The sequence below is a fragment of the Thermobia domestica genome, chromosome 10, assembly GCF_964235325.1.
Source record: "Thermobia domestica chromosome 10, izTheDome1.hap1.1, whole genome shotgun sequence".
Taxonomy (NCBI): domain Eukaryota; kingdom Metazoa; phylum Arthropoda; class Insecta; order Zygentoma; family Lepismatidae; genus Thermobia; species Thermobia domestica.
Window position 1 is genome coordinate 112,505,006 of NC_137463.1, and position 22,337 is coordinate 112,527,342.

Genomic DNA, 22,337 nt, shown 5'->3' on the forward strand with positions numbered 1-22,337 from the left:
AAGACAATATAACAGTAAGTTGTAAGTGTTTCAGTTGTTGTGTAGTTAGTGCAAATAAACATTTATTCATTCATCACAATTAAGCCGTTTTGTGAACATTTATTCAACAAAAGATAGAACATTGGTCAGCTCCGACCGGATCACAGTGAACTAGCGTTTGATATAAACTGTGAATGTGTATGTGAACAATTGTTACATTGCTCTTTGTTTAGTTTTGTTCGTGTGTGCAGTAACATTTATTAATTCTTCTGGAAACTATGTGAATAGACCTAAGTGATAACACGTTCATCAGTGTGGACTTGTGTGTGGACTTGTGTTTATTAGTTAGTGTGGACTTACAATATTTTTCAAGATGGAGGACTCAGACAGAAGCAAGTTAGTGAAACAACGTGGTGTGTGTAAAAGTCAACTGACAAGAATTCAAAACTACGTAAGTAATATTAATTCAACAACTACAATTAGTCAGATGAAAGTACGTAAGACTGCAATGATTGAGTTATATAAAAAGTTCGATGAAGTGCAATCACAGTTAGAAATAAATTACGAACAAGTAGAGGACGATGCATATAGAGAGGACTTTGAAACCAGTTACTATGATGTATTAGCGCAACTAGAGGATTTTATTATTCAGCGTAGCCAGGAATCTCATTCAAACAATTCCTCAAAAAATGAGAATCAGGTGTCAAATGATCAATTAAAATTGCCTCGTGTTGAATTGCCATCATTTGAAGGACGATACGAAAATTGGCTTTCATTTTCAGACAATTTTAAAGTTATGATTCATAATAACGATAACGTGTCAGTGTTGCAAAAGTTCCATTACCTTAGAAGTGCATTGAGAGGGGAGGCGTATGATTTAATAGCGAATCTGCAAGTTACAGAAGCTAATTATAAAATTGCATGGCAATTATTGAAAGACAGGTATGAAAATAAGCGTTTGATTGCAGCTACTCATGTCCGTAATTTGTTACATATTAAATGTATCACAAAGGAAACTACATCAGAATTAAGAGAATTTATTAATACAGGTACTAGTAACTTGAATGCATTACGAGCTTTAGATTTGCAGACACCACTAGAAGAGGTTTTGTTAGTTCAACATTTCGTTTCTCAATTAGACAGTAACACTAGGCGTGCGTGGGAGTTACAAATCACAGATCATTCTTTCCCTCCCTTATCAGAGTTCTTTGCTTTCTTGGAACGTAGGTGTCAAGCATTTGAAACTATAAAAAATACACCATCGCAGGAAGTGGTGTCAAGGTCAAGGGGCGATAAAAATAGACAGAGTGCTGAACCAAAACAAAAAGAAAAAACAACCAAATCATACGTGACAACAACTCAGTCTTTCTGTAACTTTTGTAAACAAAACCTAATACATCAGTTGTTTGAATGTCCTGCATTTTTAAACGCTGAAGCAAAAGAAAGACAAGACTATGTTCGAGGTAATTTATTGTGTTTCAATTGTCTCAAAAAAGAATGTAAGGTAAAGACGTGCAGATCAGGTGGCTGTAAACGATGCTCCAAAAGGCATAATACCTTGCTGCATTATGACGTAATGTCAAAATCAGATGAGAAAACCAGTGTTGCTAATTCACAATCAAGAAATTTTTCGAGTCATTCTAATACGAATAGGGAAAATATGACACAAGGTTCTTATTGCATTTTCAAGGGAAAACCAAATGTTACTGTTATGTTATCTACTGCTATAGTAAATGTACGAGATGCAAATGGTAAATTACATCCATGTAGAGTATTATTAGATTCTGCCAGTCAAAGTAATTTTGTAACTGAAGATTTAGTTCAAAGGTTGCGTCTACCTAAAAATAAACACCGAGTTCCAATTCAAGGTATTAATAGTGTGATTAGTGAAACAAAGCATTGTGTAGATGTACATATAGAATCAAGAATTCGTGAATTGGCAATTGATGTAAACTGTTTAGTTTTGCTCAAAATAACAGATAACATTCCAAGTAGGCCAATAGATCATGTGGATTGGAACTTGCCGACAGACATAGTGTATGCGGATCCTAACTTTCACCAACCAGATACTATTGACATTTTGTTAGGCGCGGAAGTGTTTTTGGACATTTTGCGATCACATAAACTAACTAGACCAGGGAATTATCCAGTAGTACAAGAGACTGAATTTGGGTACATTTTAGCGGGTAAAGTTCCTACAACAAGAGATTCTAGTATACCACAAGTGTCATTTTTTGTGCAAGAAAGTAACCTTGATAGACAGTTACAGACATTTTGGGAGCTCGAAACTATACATTCAACAGTCATGACTCAAGAAGAAAGGCAATGCGAACGACACTTTGAGGAAAACACTACCAGAGATAGCAGTGGTCGATTCGTTGTACGTCTGCCAATTAAGCCAAACCATAAACCATTAGGGGAATCATATAATTTAGCTCTCCGTAGATTTTACCAGCTAGAAAGACGGTTGCAGCAGTGTCCAGAAATTAACGAGCAGTACTGTAACTTTATGAGGGAATATGAAGAATTAGATCATATGAAACCAGTGAAAGAAGAACATGAAGATAGTGGTATGAAATGTTATCTGCCACATCATGCAGTATTGAAACCATCCAGTACCACAACAAAGCTAAGAGTGGTGTTCGACGCTTCTGCAAAGACTTTAACGGGGGTTTCATTAAACGACATACTTATGACAGGACCAACAATCCAGCAAGATTTACATTCAATTGTCACGAGATTTCGAACCTTTCCTATTGCTTTTACGGCGGATATTCAGTCAATGTATCGAATGATTAAAGTTCATGAAGATGACATTGGACTTCAAAGAATTCTGTGGAGATATTCATCAGTGGAACCAGTCAAGATTTATGAGTTGCAGCGGGTCACATATGGTGAAGCATCATCACCATATTTGGCGACGGCGTGTCTTCGAAAGTTGGCGGAAGAAGAAAGAAGTAAATATCCTCAAGCAGCGACAGTATTGGAACGTGATTTTTATATGGATGATGTAAGCTCAGGATGCCACAACGTTGAACAGGCGTTAAAGCTTCAGAAAAAACTTATTCAATTATTGCAAAGCGGTGGGTTTACTTTAAGAAAATGGTGTTCGAACGAGCCAGCATTGTTGGAAGCAGTGCCAGAAGAACATAGGGAAATTAACTTACCGTTTGAATTTGAGTCCGAGTCAGGTGTTTCAACATTGGGTTTATCGTGGAATCCTGCATCAGATAAGCTTCTCATCACCAACAAGTCAGTTAAAGAATGTCTCACGACCAACATACCAACCAAACGTCAAGTGACTTCGACCATAGCAAAAATATTTGATCCTTTAGGACTTATAAGCCCTGTAGTTACTCCGTTCAAGATTTTCTTACAACAAATGTGGATCCATAAGATCAATTGGGATGATCAAATACCATCAGAGCTCTATCAGCAATGGTTAGACCTGTGTCATCATCTTCCAAATGTTAACGAAATACTAATTGATAGATGTGTAGTATTGAAGAATTATGTTCATGTCGAGATACATGGGTTTGCTGACAGCAGTCAACTTGCGTACGGCTGTTGCATTTATGTTAAAACTGTGGACATTTCAGGCAAAACTACTGTTAAACTTTTGGGTTCTAAATCGAGAATAGCTCCTATTAAAAAGGTAACGTTACCAAGACTTGAACTTTGTGCGGCAGTACTTTTGAGCAGGCTGTATCGGAAAATAATTCCGATATTAAACATTTCAGTGAATAGTACTTACTTCTGGACCGATTCAAAAATAGTGCTTGCATGGATATCATCTCCAGCTGCCAGATGGAAGGAGTTCGTGGCAAACAGAGTTGCAGAGATACAGGAGATCACATCAGTCAACCAGTGGCATCATGTGTCGTCAATGGACAATCCAGCTGACATTATTACACGGGGAATGGATCCGAAACAGTTGAAGGAAGCAGATATTTGGTGGCATGGACCCGCATGGCTTGAATCATCTGCATGGCCCGAACAATCAGAAGTGGTAGACGAAGATGTTCCAGAAGAAAGGAAAGTAACGACCATATCTTTAGCCAGTTATGAAGGTGACATAAGCTTTCTGGAAAAATTTTCATCATTGTGGAAACTATTGCGAGTTATTTGTTTGTGTCGTCGTTTTATTTACAATTGTAAAAATCACAACGAGAAGAAAGTAGGAACTATTTCCACTACTGAAATTGGTGATACTTTACAACAATGCATTAAGTTAATTCAACAGATCAGTTATTCGCAAGAATTCAAGGACTTAGCTTCATCAGGCCAAGTTTCATCCCAAAGTGAACTTAAATCTTTGTATCCATTTATAGATAATGAACAGTTGCTACGAGTGGGAGGACGACTAAAAAACTCCGACTTACCGTATGATAGCCGACATCAGATCATCTTACCACCTAAAGAGCATCTCACCAAAGTGATAATTGAAGCGGAACATAGAAGATTGTTACATGCTGGACCGCAGTTATTGATTTCATCATTGAGGCAAAAATATTGGATCCCACGAGCTAAACAAGTCGTTCGATCTATCATTCATCAGTGTCTAGTTTGTTTTAAATTGAAAGCGTCAGCCTCAGAACAACTCATGGGTCAATTACCATCAGCACGAGTACAGCCAGCTCGAGCTTTTATTCACGTAGGGGTGGATTTCGCCGGTCCCCTAATGATTAAGCAAGGAACTAGATCTCGTAAAGTGACAAAGGCGTATGTTGCAATATTTGTGTGCTTAGCAACCAAAGCGATTCATATGGAGTTAGTGAGTGATTTGAGTAGCCAAACATTTTTAGCAGCTCTTCGAAGATTTGTATCCAGAAGAGGCAAATTTTCGAACATCTATAGTGACAACGGAACCAATTTCATTGGAGCTCAGCGAGAACTTAAGGAGCTTCAACAACTACTCAGTTCACAACAATTTCAAAACTCAATTCAAGATGTTGCAGTGCAAGAAGGATTTACATGGCATTTCATTCCACCCAGAGCAAGTCATTTTGCAGGCATTTGGGAAAGTGCAGTGAAGTCATTTGTTTCATTTAAGAAGAATAGTAGGTTGCACAATTTTGACATTTGAAGAACTCAACACAGTTATAACACAAATAGAAGCCTGTTTGAATTCAAGACCAATCACCATTCTATCCAATGATCCCGATGATCCTTCATTTTTGTCGCCAGGACATTTCCTTATTGGTGAGCCTTTGATGAGCATTCCTGAACCAGATCTAGTGGACATTCCGACCAACCGATTATCAAGATGGAATCACCTTCAGAAGATGAAGCAGCATTTTTGGAAAAGATGGTCTCAAGATTATCTACATGAACTCCAGCAGAGAAGAAAATGGACAACAAAACAACCTAATATTTCTATTGGAGATGTGGTTCTAAGCAAAGAAGACAATTCTCCTCCATTGTCATGGAAATTAGGTGTCATTCAACAAGTGTTTCCGGGAAAAGATGGACTAGTGAGAGTAGTGAGTGTAAAGTGTAAGACAGGGACTGTTAAGAGACCAATTACTAAAATTGTACCTTTACCAAAAAATGATCATGTGGATTGTGTGTAAGTTGATTGACTTGGTTCAATCAAGAGAGGGGAGAATGTAGAGACTTTTATTGTGAGTTTGTATCATTGTCATTATATTTGCATAACGTTTCTTTTTTGTTTTTAAAGGTGTGTGTGAGTGTCAGCAAGTTGAGCACCAAGAGATCCATACAAGACGGTCCTCCGGAATTCGTACAAAAAAGACAATATAACAGTAAGTTGTAAGTGTTTCAGTTGTTGTGTAGTTAGTGCAAATAAACATTTATTCATTCATCACAATTAAGCCGTTTTGTGAACATTTATTCAACAAAAGATAGAACAATTTGTCTGGTGTAACGAGGAAAACCCCGGGAAAACTCACTCAGGATGCTTGATCTGAGAAATTTTTATACTTTTTCTATCGAGTGTCCTCATCGGGATCAAACCAGGGACTATGTAAAGAATCTGTGTCTTATACACAAAGAAAAAAATATGTTCAGAAATGTGCGAAGATTATAAAATATGATGGAGCTATGTTTATATTTATTAGAACACATACAATCTCTTTCTTTTTTTCTGATATACACTGTGATCAAAAAATAATACATGAAAATGATCATAATCTGTACGATAATCATGTAATATGTTATGCTAAGAATTGCAAAAGACGACGTGTTTCGTACTCCTTGGGCTACCAATAATGTTAATGTCAAAGTTTTCGTTCCAGCAATACATGTAAATGCATATTGTAACTGAACTTCAATATAACTGAAAACCTTTCAGTAATACTAATTGTTCCCCCTAATCCTTAGGCCTGGTGTACATTTTACATTAAAACTGTAGTTAATAAAACGTTCTAATTGCACACTAATTATATTTCACTTGTTTTAGTTTGATCTCCGAACATCTCAAACTCGATCAATGCCATGTATCAATATGCAATTATTGAAGAACTTACAGTTAGTAATACCCATTGTGTGTGTGTGTGTTTTTTTTTTTTTTTTTTTGGTTTGGTTTGTTCTAGTTTAATGTCCCACGTCTTGCCATGGCGGCAAAATGAGATGTGGAGCTAGTGACTATAGTGGAATCCAAACGACTTCAATCGTCCAATGTACCCCAACCGGAAATCGAACTATGGCCACGCGAACCGAAGTCAAGCGTGTTAGCCGCTAGACCAAATCTGGAGTCCTCACATTATATTGATTAAATCATTGATTCCGTCTAGCCAGAGCCGAAGCTCAAAAAGTAGTGTGACGTTGCTCCGAAAGTAGGGAATTTGAACTATTTGTAGCTCAAATATGATTTGACTACTATGACTGGTACTAATCAAATAATTTTTAACATGGACTGGAGCATGCGCAGGACATATTCCAAGAAGAAATTATAATCAATGTATAAAAACAACTCTAGACTGGATACCACGAGACAAATGAGCCTAGGCGACGTCCGCATACAAGAAGGTATGACGAAATCTAGAACCACTGGGGAGTAACCTGGAAAATAATTGTCAAAGATAAATAGTTGTGAAGACTTGGAAAGACCTTCATCCAGCAGTGGATTGGTAACGATTGATTATGATGATGGTGAATATTTTATTATATCTGATAATCTAAATCAAGTGATAATTTCGTACTTTTACAGGAGAAGCGAAAAACCGGCCAAAAGTGACTTAGCATACTCTACCTCTAAAGTTCAGGTGTCTTTTTTATGAAAGGTAGCCTTAAAAAAGGATCCAAAATTTAATGTCGCACAGCGAAAAGAAATTTGACTATTCAATCCTTCATGTTGCAGCAAAACTACGAAAATTAATACAAAAGAAAACTACAAAGAATCGCATGCTTTTTATTTTTTATTTAACAATCATCAGATACAGCTCACAAGGGAACCTTCCGAAAATGATAGTTGCAGTGAAAGATGTGACCTATGCCAATTGAAAGAGCTGTAACAGAGATGTTCATTCCGAAAAAATTAGCTGCCCATAGCAATAGGTTCAAGAAATATAAGGGGTGGAAGTTTGGGAAACAGCAAGGTTGGACAAGGGGGGAAGTGCAAATTCCGCAAAAAAGGGGAACACGGCAAAATACAATGCTGACAGGTGATGTATAGAAAGAGACTTGTCAGAATAGGGAACAAATGAAGGCCACCAGTGGGGTTAACAGTGTTGCCAACTGCAATGAAAAGTACATGTTTTGCAAAGAGCACTATATGAAGTGAGTGCAATATTCAGGGTCAATATGTCATGTAGAACATAAGATATGGCGTGTATAATCAGTGGTACAATCTAACAAAAGAGAATAGAAAACACAGAAGTACGAAAAATACGGAAAAGACGGAGTTGGCCATAATGTGCCACATTTGATCACGAGCTGTGCATATTAGAATGAACAAAACAAGAATGCACCAACTATGCAAGAAACCGACGTACCTAGAGTCGAAAAGAAAAACGAGTTCCAAAGTTGGCAACAATGGCCATGAAAATCTAGACAATTCTAATATAGTTAGGCCACTCGCTTCACAGAAAGAAAATTCCGGCAACAGGCATTAGCCTTCGCATCATTTGTACATGCTCGTCCACATTGTACGTGCAATTGTTCGATGGACAATGGTCCAAACAGAAGATACATTTGCAGTGAGCACAGCGGAATACTGCTAATCCGTCACAATGATCGCCTGTGAATGTCTCGAAACAATACTCTAGAGGTGTCGGAACCTTTTGTAGTCTTTCTATCACATATACACACCTGTAGAAAGCAAACATAATCAAAGGCTTGATCTGCTGTGTGTTGCTGTCTGCAGTACTATCACCGCCTATATGATATATCCAGAGCGTCCCACCTAACTCTGCTACTGAAATAGTTTCAAAGCGAAAAAATGTGACACACCCAGTTGTGCAGGAATGTACCCATGTCAGCGGGCGACAAACTTCTGTGAGACTCAAGTACCCCCAAGTTCCCCATCATAGGGTCCCAGGGGCCAACTTCAAAATTTCAAATAGCACCATCGGTCAAGTTATATTTCTTTCGATAAATCTTGGAATATGCAACAACGCATATCAGAAATATTTACTATATGGGATTTCAAAATGGCCGCCAAAATATCTGCTCGGTGACAAGAACAACGTGCATTTTTGGCGGTCATTTTGAAACCCGTGCTTCATATAGCAAATGTTTCTTATAGGTGGTGTTGTATCTATCCAGAGAAATATCATCCGCCCCCTGTTCTCATTTGAAATGTTGCGGTTGACCGCTCAAGCCTTATGATGGGGGCCTGGGGACTTGCTTCTTACAAAGTTTTCTTGGCCCTCGACATGAGTACATTCCTGTGCAATTGGATTTGCAACATCTATTATCGCTTCGCAGCAATTCGAGATCACAATGTTCGATGCCATGTTAAGACACAACATATATTTGTGGCGGCTATTTTGAAAAAACATGCTTCATATAGCAAATGTTTCCTATAGGTGTTGTTGCACATTCCATGATCTATCGAGAGAGTTACCACTCGGTCCCTGTTGCCATTTGAAAGTTTGAAGTTGCCTCCTGGGGCCCTATGATGGGGACCCTAGGGCACTTGCTTCTCACAGACTTTTATTACCCCCTGACATTGGTACATTCGTGCACAACTGGATCCGTCACATTTTTGTTCCTTTCGCAAATCTTTCAGGTCACAAAGTTTGGTGGGACACCCTGTATATTCCCACATACGACCCAACCATGACATAATGTTCACTACTTCTATTATCGGTTGTTGGCTCAACCCAACCATTTCAAGTTCCCCGACTTGACATTGCCTCAATCAGTCTAGCATTGATGCATTCCGAGTGATGCCTGTTGCCGGAATTTTCTTTTTGTGAAGCGAGTGGCCTAACTACATTAGAATTGTCTGGATTTTCATGGTCAGTGTTGCCAACTTTGGAACTCGTTTTTCTTTTCGACTCTAGGTACGTCGGTTTCCTGCATAGTCGGTGCTTCTTGTTTTGTTTATTCTAATATGCACAGCTCGTGATCAAATGTGGCGCATTATGGCCAACTCCGTCTTTTCCGTATTTTTCGTACTTCTGTGTTTTCTATTTTCTTTTATTAGATTGTACCACTGATTATACACGCCATATCTTGTATTCTACATGACAGGTTGACCCTGAATATTGCACTCACTTCATATAGTGCTCTTTGCAAAACCTGTACTTTTCATTGCAGTTGGCAACACTGTTAACCCCACTGGTGGAGTTCATTTGTTCCCTATTCTGACAAGTCTCTTTCTATACATCACCTGTCAGCATTGTATTTTGTCGTGTCCCCCTTTTTTGCGGAATTTGCACTTTTCCCCCTTGTCCAACCTTGCTGTTTCCCGAACTTCCACCCTTTATATTTCTTGAACCTATTGCTATGGGCAGCTAATTTTTTGGGAATGAACATCTCTGTTACAGCTCTTTTAATTGGCATAGGCCACATCTTTCACTGCAACTATCATTTTCGGAAGGTTCCCTTGTCAGAGGTTTTTCTAAACTAGATATCTAACAACAGCAATAACAATGTGAAGGATTTGAGAAGGTGCCGGCCAAGGCCTGTTTAGTAGGTATCACTCCGGCATTTGGCTAGTAGGACAGAGGAAAACCCTGAAATACCCCAGTCAGGATGGTCGGCAGCGGGAATCGAACCCACGATCTCCCGAATACGAAGTCAAAGCTTTAACGCTTGAACTACTTTACACCGTAGTTTTGACGAGTAAGAGAAAATAGATACAGATAGCTCGAATTACTATTCACAATTAAGTTTCAATCAATATAAAATTTCAACGTAATGAAGTACTATCTTTTCTTCTAGAATAAAGATCACATACACCGATAAGAGCTCATGGATAAGGTTAATCAATGTTACAGCACTGGATATAAGCGTACGTAATGCATTACGAACTAATGAACTTGTATAAGAAACAGAATGTACTTAAAGTGAGACGCGAACTATGCGAAAAATAGGACTTCATATCTAACATTTTTGTCTATCCCTCCCGAGAACACACATAGTAAAGATGAGTGTCAGCTCCTATCATAATGTTAAGGAAGATCGTGTCATAAAGTGCCAATTAGATACGGAGAGTATATTCATATACACTTATCTTCCATATTAATGACGCAGTTCGGCGATATTTTCAACATTTTAGCAGTTCCTAATACATGATCAGTTAACAGTTTGAAGAATGGATACATCTTTTTCCGTATAGTAATGATCTTGTAAATGACACAGAAATACGATAATATATGCAGCTATTAATTACTCAGCTTTGTAAATGGACTAGAGAACATGATATATAATAAATGTTTTCCGGTTAAAAAATGCTAATTGGACAAGCAGAATACAGAAAGACCTTTAGGAAATAAAATATGCAGATCATACACGTAGAACAAGGTAATATATGGTTGGATTCATTTATATGCATGATATGTAATGCGGCAAGTGAGGCTGGTCGTTGGAGTGATTGAAAGAAAACGATGGAACGTCCCAATTCTTTTCTCAAGGTTATTATCGTTGGAATAGGGGAAAGAACACTCTCGAAACTTCTGGAAAGATTCAAGGATATAAAAATAACGATTTATTTGCATGATTAGTACAACGTATAAGAGATAAGAAACGCAAGTATACTGTTGGAAGAACAAAATTGTTACATAGAAGGCACTGGAAGAGAAACTAACACTGGAAGAGAGAAGTTATTGTAGGGACTAACTTTGTAGTTTTCTTGTATTATACTCGTTCATTTTTATATGGGAAACGGACCTTGGAAAATGAAATATATATATAAAACATTGTAATTAACGGGAGTATAAGGGGACGAAAGTGTTTGTTTTAATCGGAAAATGATTGCGGATTTTTCGGCATTGAATATCATATGACACGGTGTACTTTTATGGAAATATAATTTGACTAAGAAACAATATAATGTAATATTCAGGTTAGAGGGAATCTAGGTTATTCAATGCATCGGGACTCCAACTACTATTCTCCCAGGTGGAGTATCGTGCGCTAAACCTTTTGCTTGCAGTGCGAACTTGTTACTTATATATAGATATGAATTGTGTAAGACATAGAAGGTATATATAAATTATATTGAACAGAAATTTAGCAGAATGCGCCCCCGGGAATCAAACCAGGGCTCTTCCACGTGAAAAACCGTATGATAAATCTTTTGCTTAGCAGGTGTTGTTACTCATATATATAGCTATGAATTGTGTTAGACGTATAACTAGTATTTATAAATTATATGTTAAGAAGGAAGTTATATTGGGTAGGGAGCCATGACACTGCCTTGATTTGAACCAGAGTTGTCCCAGGTGGAGAACCTGAAACATAATGAAGAAAAGTCAAAAGAGACCGATCAAGAGTTGGAAACATTGATGAACATTGCTGCTATAATTTATAGTGCTGCCACCTACGAACTTACGTTTGATAAATTGACCTATCGAACCTTGCAGTTATACAAGGTAATTTACCCAGTCAATATGTAATAGTTTTGATAGTGAAATTGTTTCGAAATTGTGTCGTGAAGATGAGAAGTTAAAAGAGGAAAGTGTATAGTGGTTTGTATAAGGAACCGGGAGCATTGTGAGTGCGTGATTAATATTCACTAATTCTAAATTTAGAACCTTTTTATTTGTATCTTTTCGGTGAACGATAAGGTGAGTATTGGTCACCCACTTGGGAATGGCCCCGACTCCTATTACATCTAAAGGGCATCTAATTATTAGTGTTAGATTTGGTAATCTATATTTAAGTGAGATTTTGAAACTAAACGAAACTTCCAAATTTAATATAAATTATTTGAAATTGAATGAATTGTGAGAAAATAGCTAATTTTTGCCTTCCGACATTTAACTGTGATTGCGGAGCAATTTCACAAAGGAATCGGTTTGTTAGTTGTTAGAGATTTGTAAGTGTTGTCCGTTGATTTAATTGTTCTAATAAATTATATCTCAGTTGAAACTGATTCCTTCTAATTTAAACACTATTTAATAACCCTTTCACCAAGTCCTGTTTTCCGTAACCACTCGGAAAATGCAGTGTACTTGTCGTTTCTTTGACATGATTGCTCCAAACCGTACGCTAATCCTTTTGCTTACATTGTACACTATTTCAGTTATAAATGGTATATTTTTACTGTGTATGAACGTACTTCTATTGTATAGGTAGTTAGCTGAATCCGCACCGGGAATCGAACCATGGCTTTCTCACATGAAAAGCCAATATAGTTGAGAACGTTAGTGCTACGTTGAATATAATATTTTTGTAATTTGAAAAGTTGTGATTCGGTAACTAACTGCAGTTTTGTTTTTATTTTCTAGTTCATGAAGCAAATAGAAACTTTTATAATTAATAGAAACACTGGAGAATAAAACCTATTGTCGTGAATTGTTCGTTGTTTAAACATAGCTGAGGTTTTTAACGTAAAGGAGTTACAGATTGGTCTTAAAATATGGATTTAATGAAACCTTCGAATCTTAGTTGTATGAAATATCGAAAATATTGGATAATGTTTGATATGAATATTGAATACTGAAATATCGAAATATAAGTTATTTTAAGTTTTACATCCAACGAATATACTGGCTAAGCTAAAGGAGTCGGTTAAGTAAGGTACACATTTTGTAATTTACGGAAAGGAAGAAAGTAGGGAAACTACAGAACCCCGAGAAAAACCACGCACAGCATGTTTGTTTATCACAAAGCTTATTGGGCGCGAGCTGGTATTGAATTAAGGACCCCAAGCACCAGAGGTGTACGCTGTATTGCGTACCCACCACAGCTTTTCTATGTATTATATTTTGGATAAAGGAGAGTGATTAATAAAGTACGCATTTATAATTTGGTGGAAACGGAGGGTTGTAGGAGGAAACGGGAGAACTCCACACGCAATGTTTAAACTAAAAATACACTTTGAATGAGCAAAAGCATTTAGTTTCAGAAGTGACTTATTTTTATGATCAGCGCTATTTAATGTCTATTTACCATGAAAGAAACGTACTGTAGCAGTTATTGGAGAATTATACTTTTTGAAACTCTTTACACAAAACTAGATGTTCCTTTAAGTTCATACATACTAGTAAAGATGATATAGTTAATAACACGTAATGTACGTTAGGGACAATTTGACATTACATTGTATCTTAGTCAAATTATATTTCCATAAAAGTACACCGTGTCATATGATATTCAATGCCGAAAAATCCGCAATCATTTTCCGATTAAAACAAACACTTTCGTCCCCTTATACTCCCGTTAATTACAATATGTTTTACATGTATTTCATTTTCCAATGTCCGTTTCCCATATAAAAATGAACGAGTATAATACAAGAAAACTACAAAGTTAGTCCCTACAATAACTTCTCTCTTTCAGTGTTAGTTTCTCTTCCAGTGCCTTCTATGTATCAATTTTGTTCTTCCAACAGTATACTTGCGTTTCTTATCTCTTATACGTTGTAGAAATCATGCAAATAAATCGTTATTTTTATATCCTTGAATCTTTCCAGAAGTTTCGAGAGTGTTCTTTCCCCTATTCCAACGATAATAACCTTGAGAAAAGAATTGGAACGTTCCATCGTTTTCTTTCAATCACTCCAACGACCAGCCTCACTTGCCGCATTACATATCATGCATATAAATGAATCCAACAATATATTACCTTGTTCTACGTGTATGATCTGCATATTTTATTTCCTAAAGGTCTTTCTGTATTCTGCTTGTCCAATTAGCATTTTTAACCGGAATACATTTATTATGTCATTTTCTCTAGTCCATTTACAAAGCTGAGTAATTAATAGCTGCATATATTATCGTATTTTTTCTGTGTCATTTACAAGATCATTACTATACGGAAAAAAGGTGTATCCATTCTTCAAACTGTTAACCGTCCATGTATTACAAACTGCTAAAATGTTGAAAATATCGCCAGACTGCCTCATTAATATGAGCGATAAGTGTATATGAATCTACTACTGAGATGCGAAACGGTAATAAAGCATTGGAACAATTTGAACAATATATATTGCAGTAATAATTTACATTATCTGTTAAGATAATAAACGTTATATTGTGTTGTTTTAAAAAATGATTCAAGTGCTTATGTGATTCTGAGATACACTTATACCACAGAAGAGCTAATTTTACACATCTTATACCTTGCTTTGGTATCGATTCCCGAGACGTATTGTGATCCCCATTAAAATGTGTATCCGAAAGCCTCTCCTTTTATCTTTTTTCTTACCATCGCTTATCTTAAAAATAATAATTCATCGGGAAACAAGTACCGAATTTCTATGTCTTTCATCCTACCACGAAACAGGGAAGAGGTTGATCAGCGGTAGAGAGTTCAATTTTTGTGTATGGGTCCTTGGTTCCATCCTAACTCGCGTCAAGTAAACTTTGTGGGGGAAAAGTAACGTGTGCGTGGAATTCAACTTGCCGTAAATCTGTTCCCTGAAACTCAACGAAATGATGCTATTAGAAAGTTGATATTCAACTTAGAATTCAGTCATGTTTATCATTCTCATCAAATCTTGCAAAGTCGTTCACTTATTTTAAGCATCGTCTCTAAATCAATAACAGTATGTTATTAAGACAATAAGAGCCACACAATACGATTCTTATTTATTTATTGCAGAAATAAAGCCTTTACATTCAACGAAACATAGCTGTCCAGTTACAGACGTGATAAACGTTCAGCAGTGAAGCTATATGAGACATGAACCTAATAATTATCATAAAATTCGAATTACATGAGTTTTCTTCTGTGCAAACACTCTATGCGTAGCTTTTGTACGAATTCTCCCATTTTTCGCACTTTTCATTTTCCATCCGATTCGGCCTGAAATGAATCTCTACATTCTGAATCCCTCTGTGAATGCTACATAATTCCCAAGGAAATGGCCATAAAGACTACCTATGTGCAGATGAAAGGACAGTATTAAGATGGATCTCACAGAAACAGAAATACAAAGTAGAAACTGCATCCAGGTGACTAAGGACAAAAGTCAATGAAGAGCTTTGGTGAACTCGGCATTGTATCTCCGAGTTCCACAAGTCATACATTTAGTTCATTAATATTCACTATTTCGTTTTAATTTTCAACATTAGTTCCATATATATAACCCAACTACACAAATTTTAGGATTTCCTAACTACAAAAGTTCCAAATGCATAATTTACGCACATAGTTCGAAACGTTGTGAAGACTGTAATTTAGTGGCGACCATTATCACTTCTTGCAACAGTCCTTTCCCGCTGCTCTAGTGGTTAGCACGTTTGCCTTATGAACACGGTTCTGGTTTCAATTACCCCTGATAGATCGTTGAAATTATTATAAGCAAATAAGCAATTATTAAGACAGTAAGAAGAGTGATACTAAAAGTAAATAAGTAGCGCCTGTCTTCTTAAACTTCGAGGGATTCACTCTATCACCAATTTGACAAAGGTAACTTCTCTTGCTATATATTACAAAGAACAGAATTGAAAATTTCTGTTACGTTCAAGAGATATGTGAATTGACAGAAGTCAAAAGTTGAACCATCTTCCTAAACTGCAGTGGATTGACTCCATTAACAAACTCGATTGAGAAAATTCCTTCAGCTTTCAATTGCAAAACCCGTAATTCGAAAATCCTATTTCGTCAAGACTTATCGTGAGGAGTAATGTGCCACTATAACAATCTTACAAATATCAATTGTGATCTTATTAATTGAGGGATCAATTAGAAAGCTTATGCCACCCTTCTGAGTGTTATGTTCATTATGAATTTTCTTTAGTCACATGTGAAGAGTGGAAATATTGCAAATTTTTCATAAGAAAAATGCGGTACTTTACCTCGTTATTCAATGCACTGTGGTTTATAATGAGAGTAGTATGGTCTGTCACTAATTTGTCTGATTTCCCTTAAGTGTTTGAGGATCATCCCAGAACATATTTCTCTTCCGTGGTTTTCTCAATATTTTTCTGGGGCAAAATTTTAAAAATCAAGATGTTGGATTGCAGAGCAGCAACAATTTATACACCAGTTCTTTTCTCCGAGTGTATCCACCGGAAATCGAATCGAGGAATGCTCGACCAAGATTGTAAGATGACTATTGGTTATGAGTTCAACTCTCTTCATGCATCTATATAATAACTGTATTTTGGAACTCTTTGTGTCCAACTACCTTATATCATAGTTGGAGAAGCACTGACCTTAGGTTAGCAATCAAACTACTATTTGCCTGAAATGAAATATCTTGCCGCCAATTCAAGAAATCTGATAAGAAAGTTAAAAGCGTTCTATGTGAGGATCACATTAATCACAACGCGAATAGGAGTGGTACTAAGCAATCAGGTTTCTAATAACAAATTTGCCAACGTATGTCCTGGACAAACACAATATTTGATTTACGATACAGCCCGGCGACATACTTCACATTTTCAGATGAGTAAACCTCCATCTTATAAAGAAAACATCAACAGTATGTATTTGTATTATGCACACGAATATTACTGAGTATTCTGTTTTCGCAATAATTATAAATTAAAATAATCTACTATACATAAATTTATACATTAATATAATTTCATTCCAATATGAAGAGTCAAGGGAAAAGGGGGTATGTCCATTTCTACTATTTTTTCAGGAATCGATTTTTAAAGTTCAAAAACATTTTATTTTCTAAGCTAATTGTGGAAAATGCTTCAAATTTGGTTTACTTGTTCGTTATTATATTAGATACTAAGTTGCAAAATCATATGCTCAATGTATATAACTGTAAGTAAAAATATAGAAAAAACTGACATGAGGTGGTTTATACTGGAGAAAAAGGAGTTTATTGCAGGCAAAACAATGGAAAAATGTGATTGCTGTTTAAATTATTAAAAAATAAAACTAAATTGTTTTCTTCTTTTGTCGTTCTTTTCGTTTTTACTCCGCTAATTACTACTATGGGAGGTCAATGTACAAGGTTTGAGCATCTGGGCTGCATAAAACTTTCAAAACTTGCAGATCCTGCTATTTTTGTTCCGAGATAGACACCTTCCCTTTAGAAAAAATTAAAAGATCTTATAAATCATACTAATAATTCTCGTGTTGATCATAGCTTCCTATTCAAACGGTTGTCAACCAATTTAATATAGTACTTTAATGTACAATTAAAATTTTAGAAATGTACTTCTAACCTCGAATCAGTCGCAAGTATCGGAGAGTAGGGCAAGGAGAACAAGTATTGTACAAAGGTTTATTGACTTTTTGACCTGATAGACAACGTTGTATAAATGACTAACTAACATTGCTTAAATGTAAATCTAAAGTTTGTCCAAAAATCGGCATCCCCCTTTTCAACTGTAAGTGATGACAGTACCCCCTCTTTCGATTTTCCAAGGATTTTTTAAACCGCTATAGCAGGCTAACCATAAACGTTTTCCCGCTTTTTGATATATTGAATGAAACTACTCAGTGTGCTCTACAAGATGGCATGAAAATCTAAATTTCCCACAAAAGTGGACATCCCTCTGTTTCCACTGGACTCTTCTTATATTTTTAAAATGTACAACCAAATATAACATTTATATAGGTCATGAGGATATCAAAACCAAGAAAGCTCAATTTTCGACATAGTTGTAGGTGGTTCCTATATTAGTTTGTATATTAGTATCTGTAGTCAAAAGTTTCTACTGTAACATTTCTTTTACTATTCTAAAGCCTGCATCGCTTAACGATTATTTTACTTGAGTCATTTTCAGCATACTTTGAACATAAATAATATAACTTACTACTTATCATTTACATGTAGCTTTTCAAAAAACGTTTCTTTTCTTTCCTTAGAGATTCTGGAAATTCATTTTTCAAATTTTCTCTCAAAATAACTTTTTACCCAGTCTTCTACTATACATAAGTCAATGCTTTTTGTACTTATAACAGAAAGTTGAGAAATATGATTTGTAATCAAAATCATTATCATATATATTCTGCCATTATAGGCAGGCCATTTGCTCAACTGAGAAGCTTCCATGCTCCACGGTCTAGCGCTAACGTCTTCGTCTTCACGAACGATTTTTCTGTTTTGATATGTCCATTAATTGTAGTCTACTTCGCATTTTCCTCTCTTACCTGGTACCACACTCTCTAGCACGTCTCTCATGATATAGTTCTACCTTATCCAATGTCCCAACCAGTTTCTCTTTGTCTTCTTAATAATAACTAAACTGATTCTTTGATCCAACATTTTTAACACACTCTCATTCATTTTCCGCTCTACCCACTTAATTAGCTCTATTATTCTCCACACCCACATTTCGAAAGCTTCCACTCATGTTTCATCATTTTTGGGTAATGTTAATATTTCTGATCCATACGATACAATACTCCACGTAAGTGTTTTTCTCAAGTCGGTTTTGAAGGTCCCACAAAGTAATATTTTCTTTCTCCTAAAGGCTTCTTTCGCTAATGCTATCCTTATTTGTATTCTAACATTTTATTGATTTTCTTTTCAGATTCTGCAACAAACACTATATAATTTGCAGAGTTTATTCACCTATTCATTCCACATCCAACTGAAATACCTTCCTCATTTTGTAGACTTTTTTTTACTATTTCTTCTAGAGATATACTAAATAATGTAGACGAGAGACAACATCCCGGTCGCACGCCCCTTTCAATTACACTCTACTCTGACATTTCTCCCGTACTCTAATGCTTCCTTGTTGGTTCATATATGAGTATTTATGGGTCTTCGATCTTCCCATTCCAACAATACTTTATTTAAAACTTTCTAGAACAATTCCAAATTCAAGCAGTCATAAACCTTTTCTAGAGCAATAAATATCACGTACACCTATTTCCGTTTTCCTATAAATCTTTCCCCAATTACTCTTAATAATCCAACTGCATCTCTTGTGCCCTTACCTCTCCTGAACCCGAACTGTTCCTCGTGAGCTTTTGCATTTGTCCTTCCATACACTTTCTGTTCAGAATTCGAAGCAAAATTTTTACTGCGAAGATATGGGACTAATAGTTCTATAATTCTCACATCTCTTTGGATTCCATTTCTTATCTATCGGTATCATGATCGTCGTCAGAAAGCTTTTTGGCCACTCTGCTGTTTCATATATTTCATTGCACAGTGAGAATAATTCTTTCTTGCCCTTGGCTGCCACATCTTAATAAATTCGATTTTTACATTATTTTAATCTCGGTTGCCCTTTATTCCTAATCTCCAATATAGCTTTTTCAAACTCGTTCCCAAACTATACTAAACTCTGTATCAAACTCGCCTACTTCATTTTCCACTTCAGCATCTAGGTCACAGTATATATCGATATTCTCATGTAAGTCTTCAACGTATTTTTTCCATCTTCCTAAGATGGAATTTTTCACTATTTCATTATTTTTTCATTCTTATTTTCTACTGTCATCGTATTACTCTCTTGTATCCTCCGCAGTTCCATAGATTTCCCCTCCTTGCATATTTCCTCATAATTCCCAACTCTTTCCAATTCTTCTATGTACTTGCATTTTCTTAGGTAAAACTCTTCCCTTGCTCTGTCTGTTTTCTTTCGCAACTCATTGTTTAACTCCCTCTCTATCTTTGTACCCTCTTCGGTATCAAGCCGATTCCACGTTTCCCTTTCCCTCATTTTTTCAACATCTGTTCAGTAACCCGGCGTTTTGTGTTCGTGGTAACCTACTATCTCTTCTGCTAACTGCTGTATGCAAAGTTTAATATGTTTCCACCGCCTGTTACTACCTGCATCTGTCCCTTCCTGTTAGAGTATTTTTTTCGAATTTCTGAACAAAAAGTCTCCTCGTTTTTCTGCTTTTCAGTACTTAACAGCTTGTTCTCTACTTTTCTTATATTTTTTTCAGCTGAATATCTATTTCGGTCAGCACAAGGTTATGATAAGATAAAGTGTCTTCTCCTGGAAGAGTCTTCGCTCTCTTCAAGCTATTCGGATATCTCTTCTGATTAATAACGTAGTCTATTTAATATCTTCGGCTGATCATTGCGGATTTCTATGTATATATTTTTCGCTTGCGTAGACTGAACCACGTGTTCACAGTTACTAGTGAATTCTGTCTACAGAAATCGACCAGTCGCTCTCCGCTTTCATTTCTATCGCTTAAACCATATTTGCCTATTATAATATTTTCTGGTTCTTCTCCCATAACTGCATTGAAATCTCCCACTTCAATTACATATTTGTATCATGCCTTTTCTTCCTACTTATAATTTCTTTTATTTTCTCATAATTTTCCTCTACTTCTTAAACTGTACGCGAGGTCGTCCGTGCATATGCCTGTATCACTACTAAATCGTTTTCATTTGTCTTAAAATCATAACTCTAATCATAATCATAAAATCATAACACATTCTACATTCACTTCCTTCCCTTTCAAGTGATTACCACGAATTATTCCTACACCATTATGACAGCCTTTATATTACCTGAGTAAAACATTGCATATCTTTCTCTGTTCAACACCCAATTACATTCAAATCTAACTTCACAAATTCCAACCAAATCTTGATTATTTTCTCTCTTTTCCCCTCGAAGATTTTCTAACTTCTCTCCATATAACATAGGGTGTATGTTCCATGTCCTTATCCTAAATCGTTTGCTCTTACATGTTTTTTTTATCCTTTTATTTATCTATGTTCTTCAAAAGTCATTCCCCACCTGGAGATCCGAATGAGGAATATTTTACTTCCTTAATTGTATTTTGACCTTTGAAAGACTATTTACGTATGTTCTCTTTCTGCTGTCAGGAAACTAGGGAATAATAGAGCGGTGGTTTCTCGTTGCCTTCCATCCCGCAGTTTCTTAGCCGTTGAAGTCCCTCTGACCGCGCCTGGAACTAATGTCCAAGTTACTCTACCAATCATCATGAATTCCACAGCTTAGCTACAGGAGAATTGCTACCAACTACCAGAATACTCTTCGTCTGACCACTCCATTTAGACCAATTTGACAGGGTTGGCGCTTTGGTGGTGAACTACTGCCGACACAACTGAAAATTATGCTACCTTACGTCTCCCTTGAGTACTGGGTCCTGAAACAATCCCTAAAAAAACAGTTGATAACAACCTGGTTCAGAGTTCACGTCTTCTTTAAGCGCAAATTCATAACAATAAAAAACAATTGATACGACATGGGTAGCCTCAGTGGTTCGGAAATCAATATTTGACTGTATTTTGCTTTTGCACATATGTATGTTTATATACGACTTGCAAGATGATGATTCTATAAGTACTCGCACACACATAATTAACAAAGTAACTTAAACCAATTCATAATATAATGCATTCGCATTTACAGTATATGTCGTAAAAGAAAGGATACTAATAACTAGCGCAACCCAAAAGTATAGAAAGCACTAAAAGCATAACAGCAATTTACGCATATGGTTGGTATCTTGAACATGGTTGTGGTTGTTTAAGGGTCCAGAAAAAACTAAGTTTAAAAGCATAATTTTAGAAAATAAAGCATAAAGTGTAATTTAGAATATAAAACACATTTCTTGGAAAGTTTTGTTCAACTACAAGTTTAACAGTGTATTAATATTTAAAAAAAAACAATATTTACAATGCTAAATTATTGAGAACGTAACAATGCAACAATGAAAAGCTAATTTTTATTTCTTTTTTCGGTGTATTAATTTTTGATGTCGAAAAAAAGAAGAAAAGGAAAAGAAGAAAGCTTTCCGCCAACAATGAATAGTCCACAAGAACTCCACACTATATTGTTATATGCAATTCTTGAACTCGAGCACTTTCTGTACTTTTTGGTGGCATCTTTTACTTTCCCTTTCTGTATATATGCACCTCT

The 22,337-nt window shown here is 36.1% G+C and overlaps 1 protein-coding gene across 1 annotated transcript in view; it reads left to right on the forward strand.

The window, feature by feature from the left end:
• The first annotated feature begins 1,639 nt into the window (after positions 1-1,639).
• LOC145661582 (uncharacterized) overlaps positions 1,640-22,337 on the forward strand; it is an 82,951-nt gene continuing 62,253 nt past the window's right edge. Inside the window, exon 1 of the mRNA XM_081726900.1 lies at positions 1,640-4,049. Coding sequence (XP_081583026.1) covers positions 1,640-4,049 — 2,410 coding nt within the window. The remainder of the gene's footprint in view (positions 4,050-22,337) is intronic.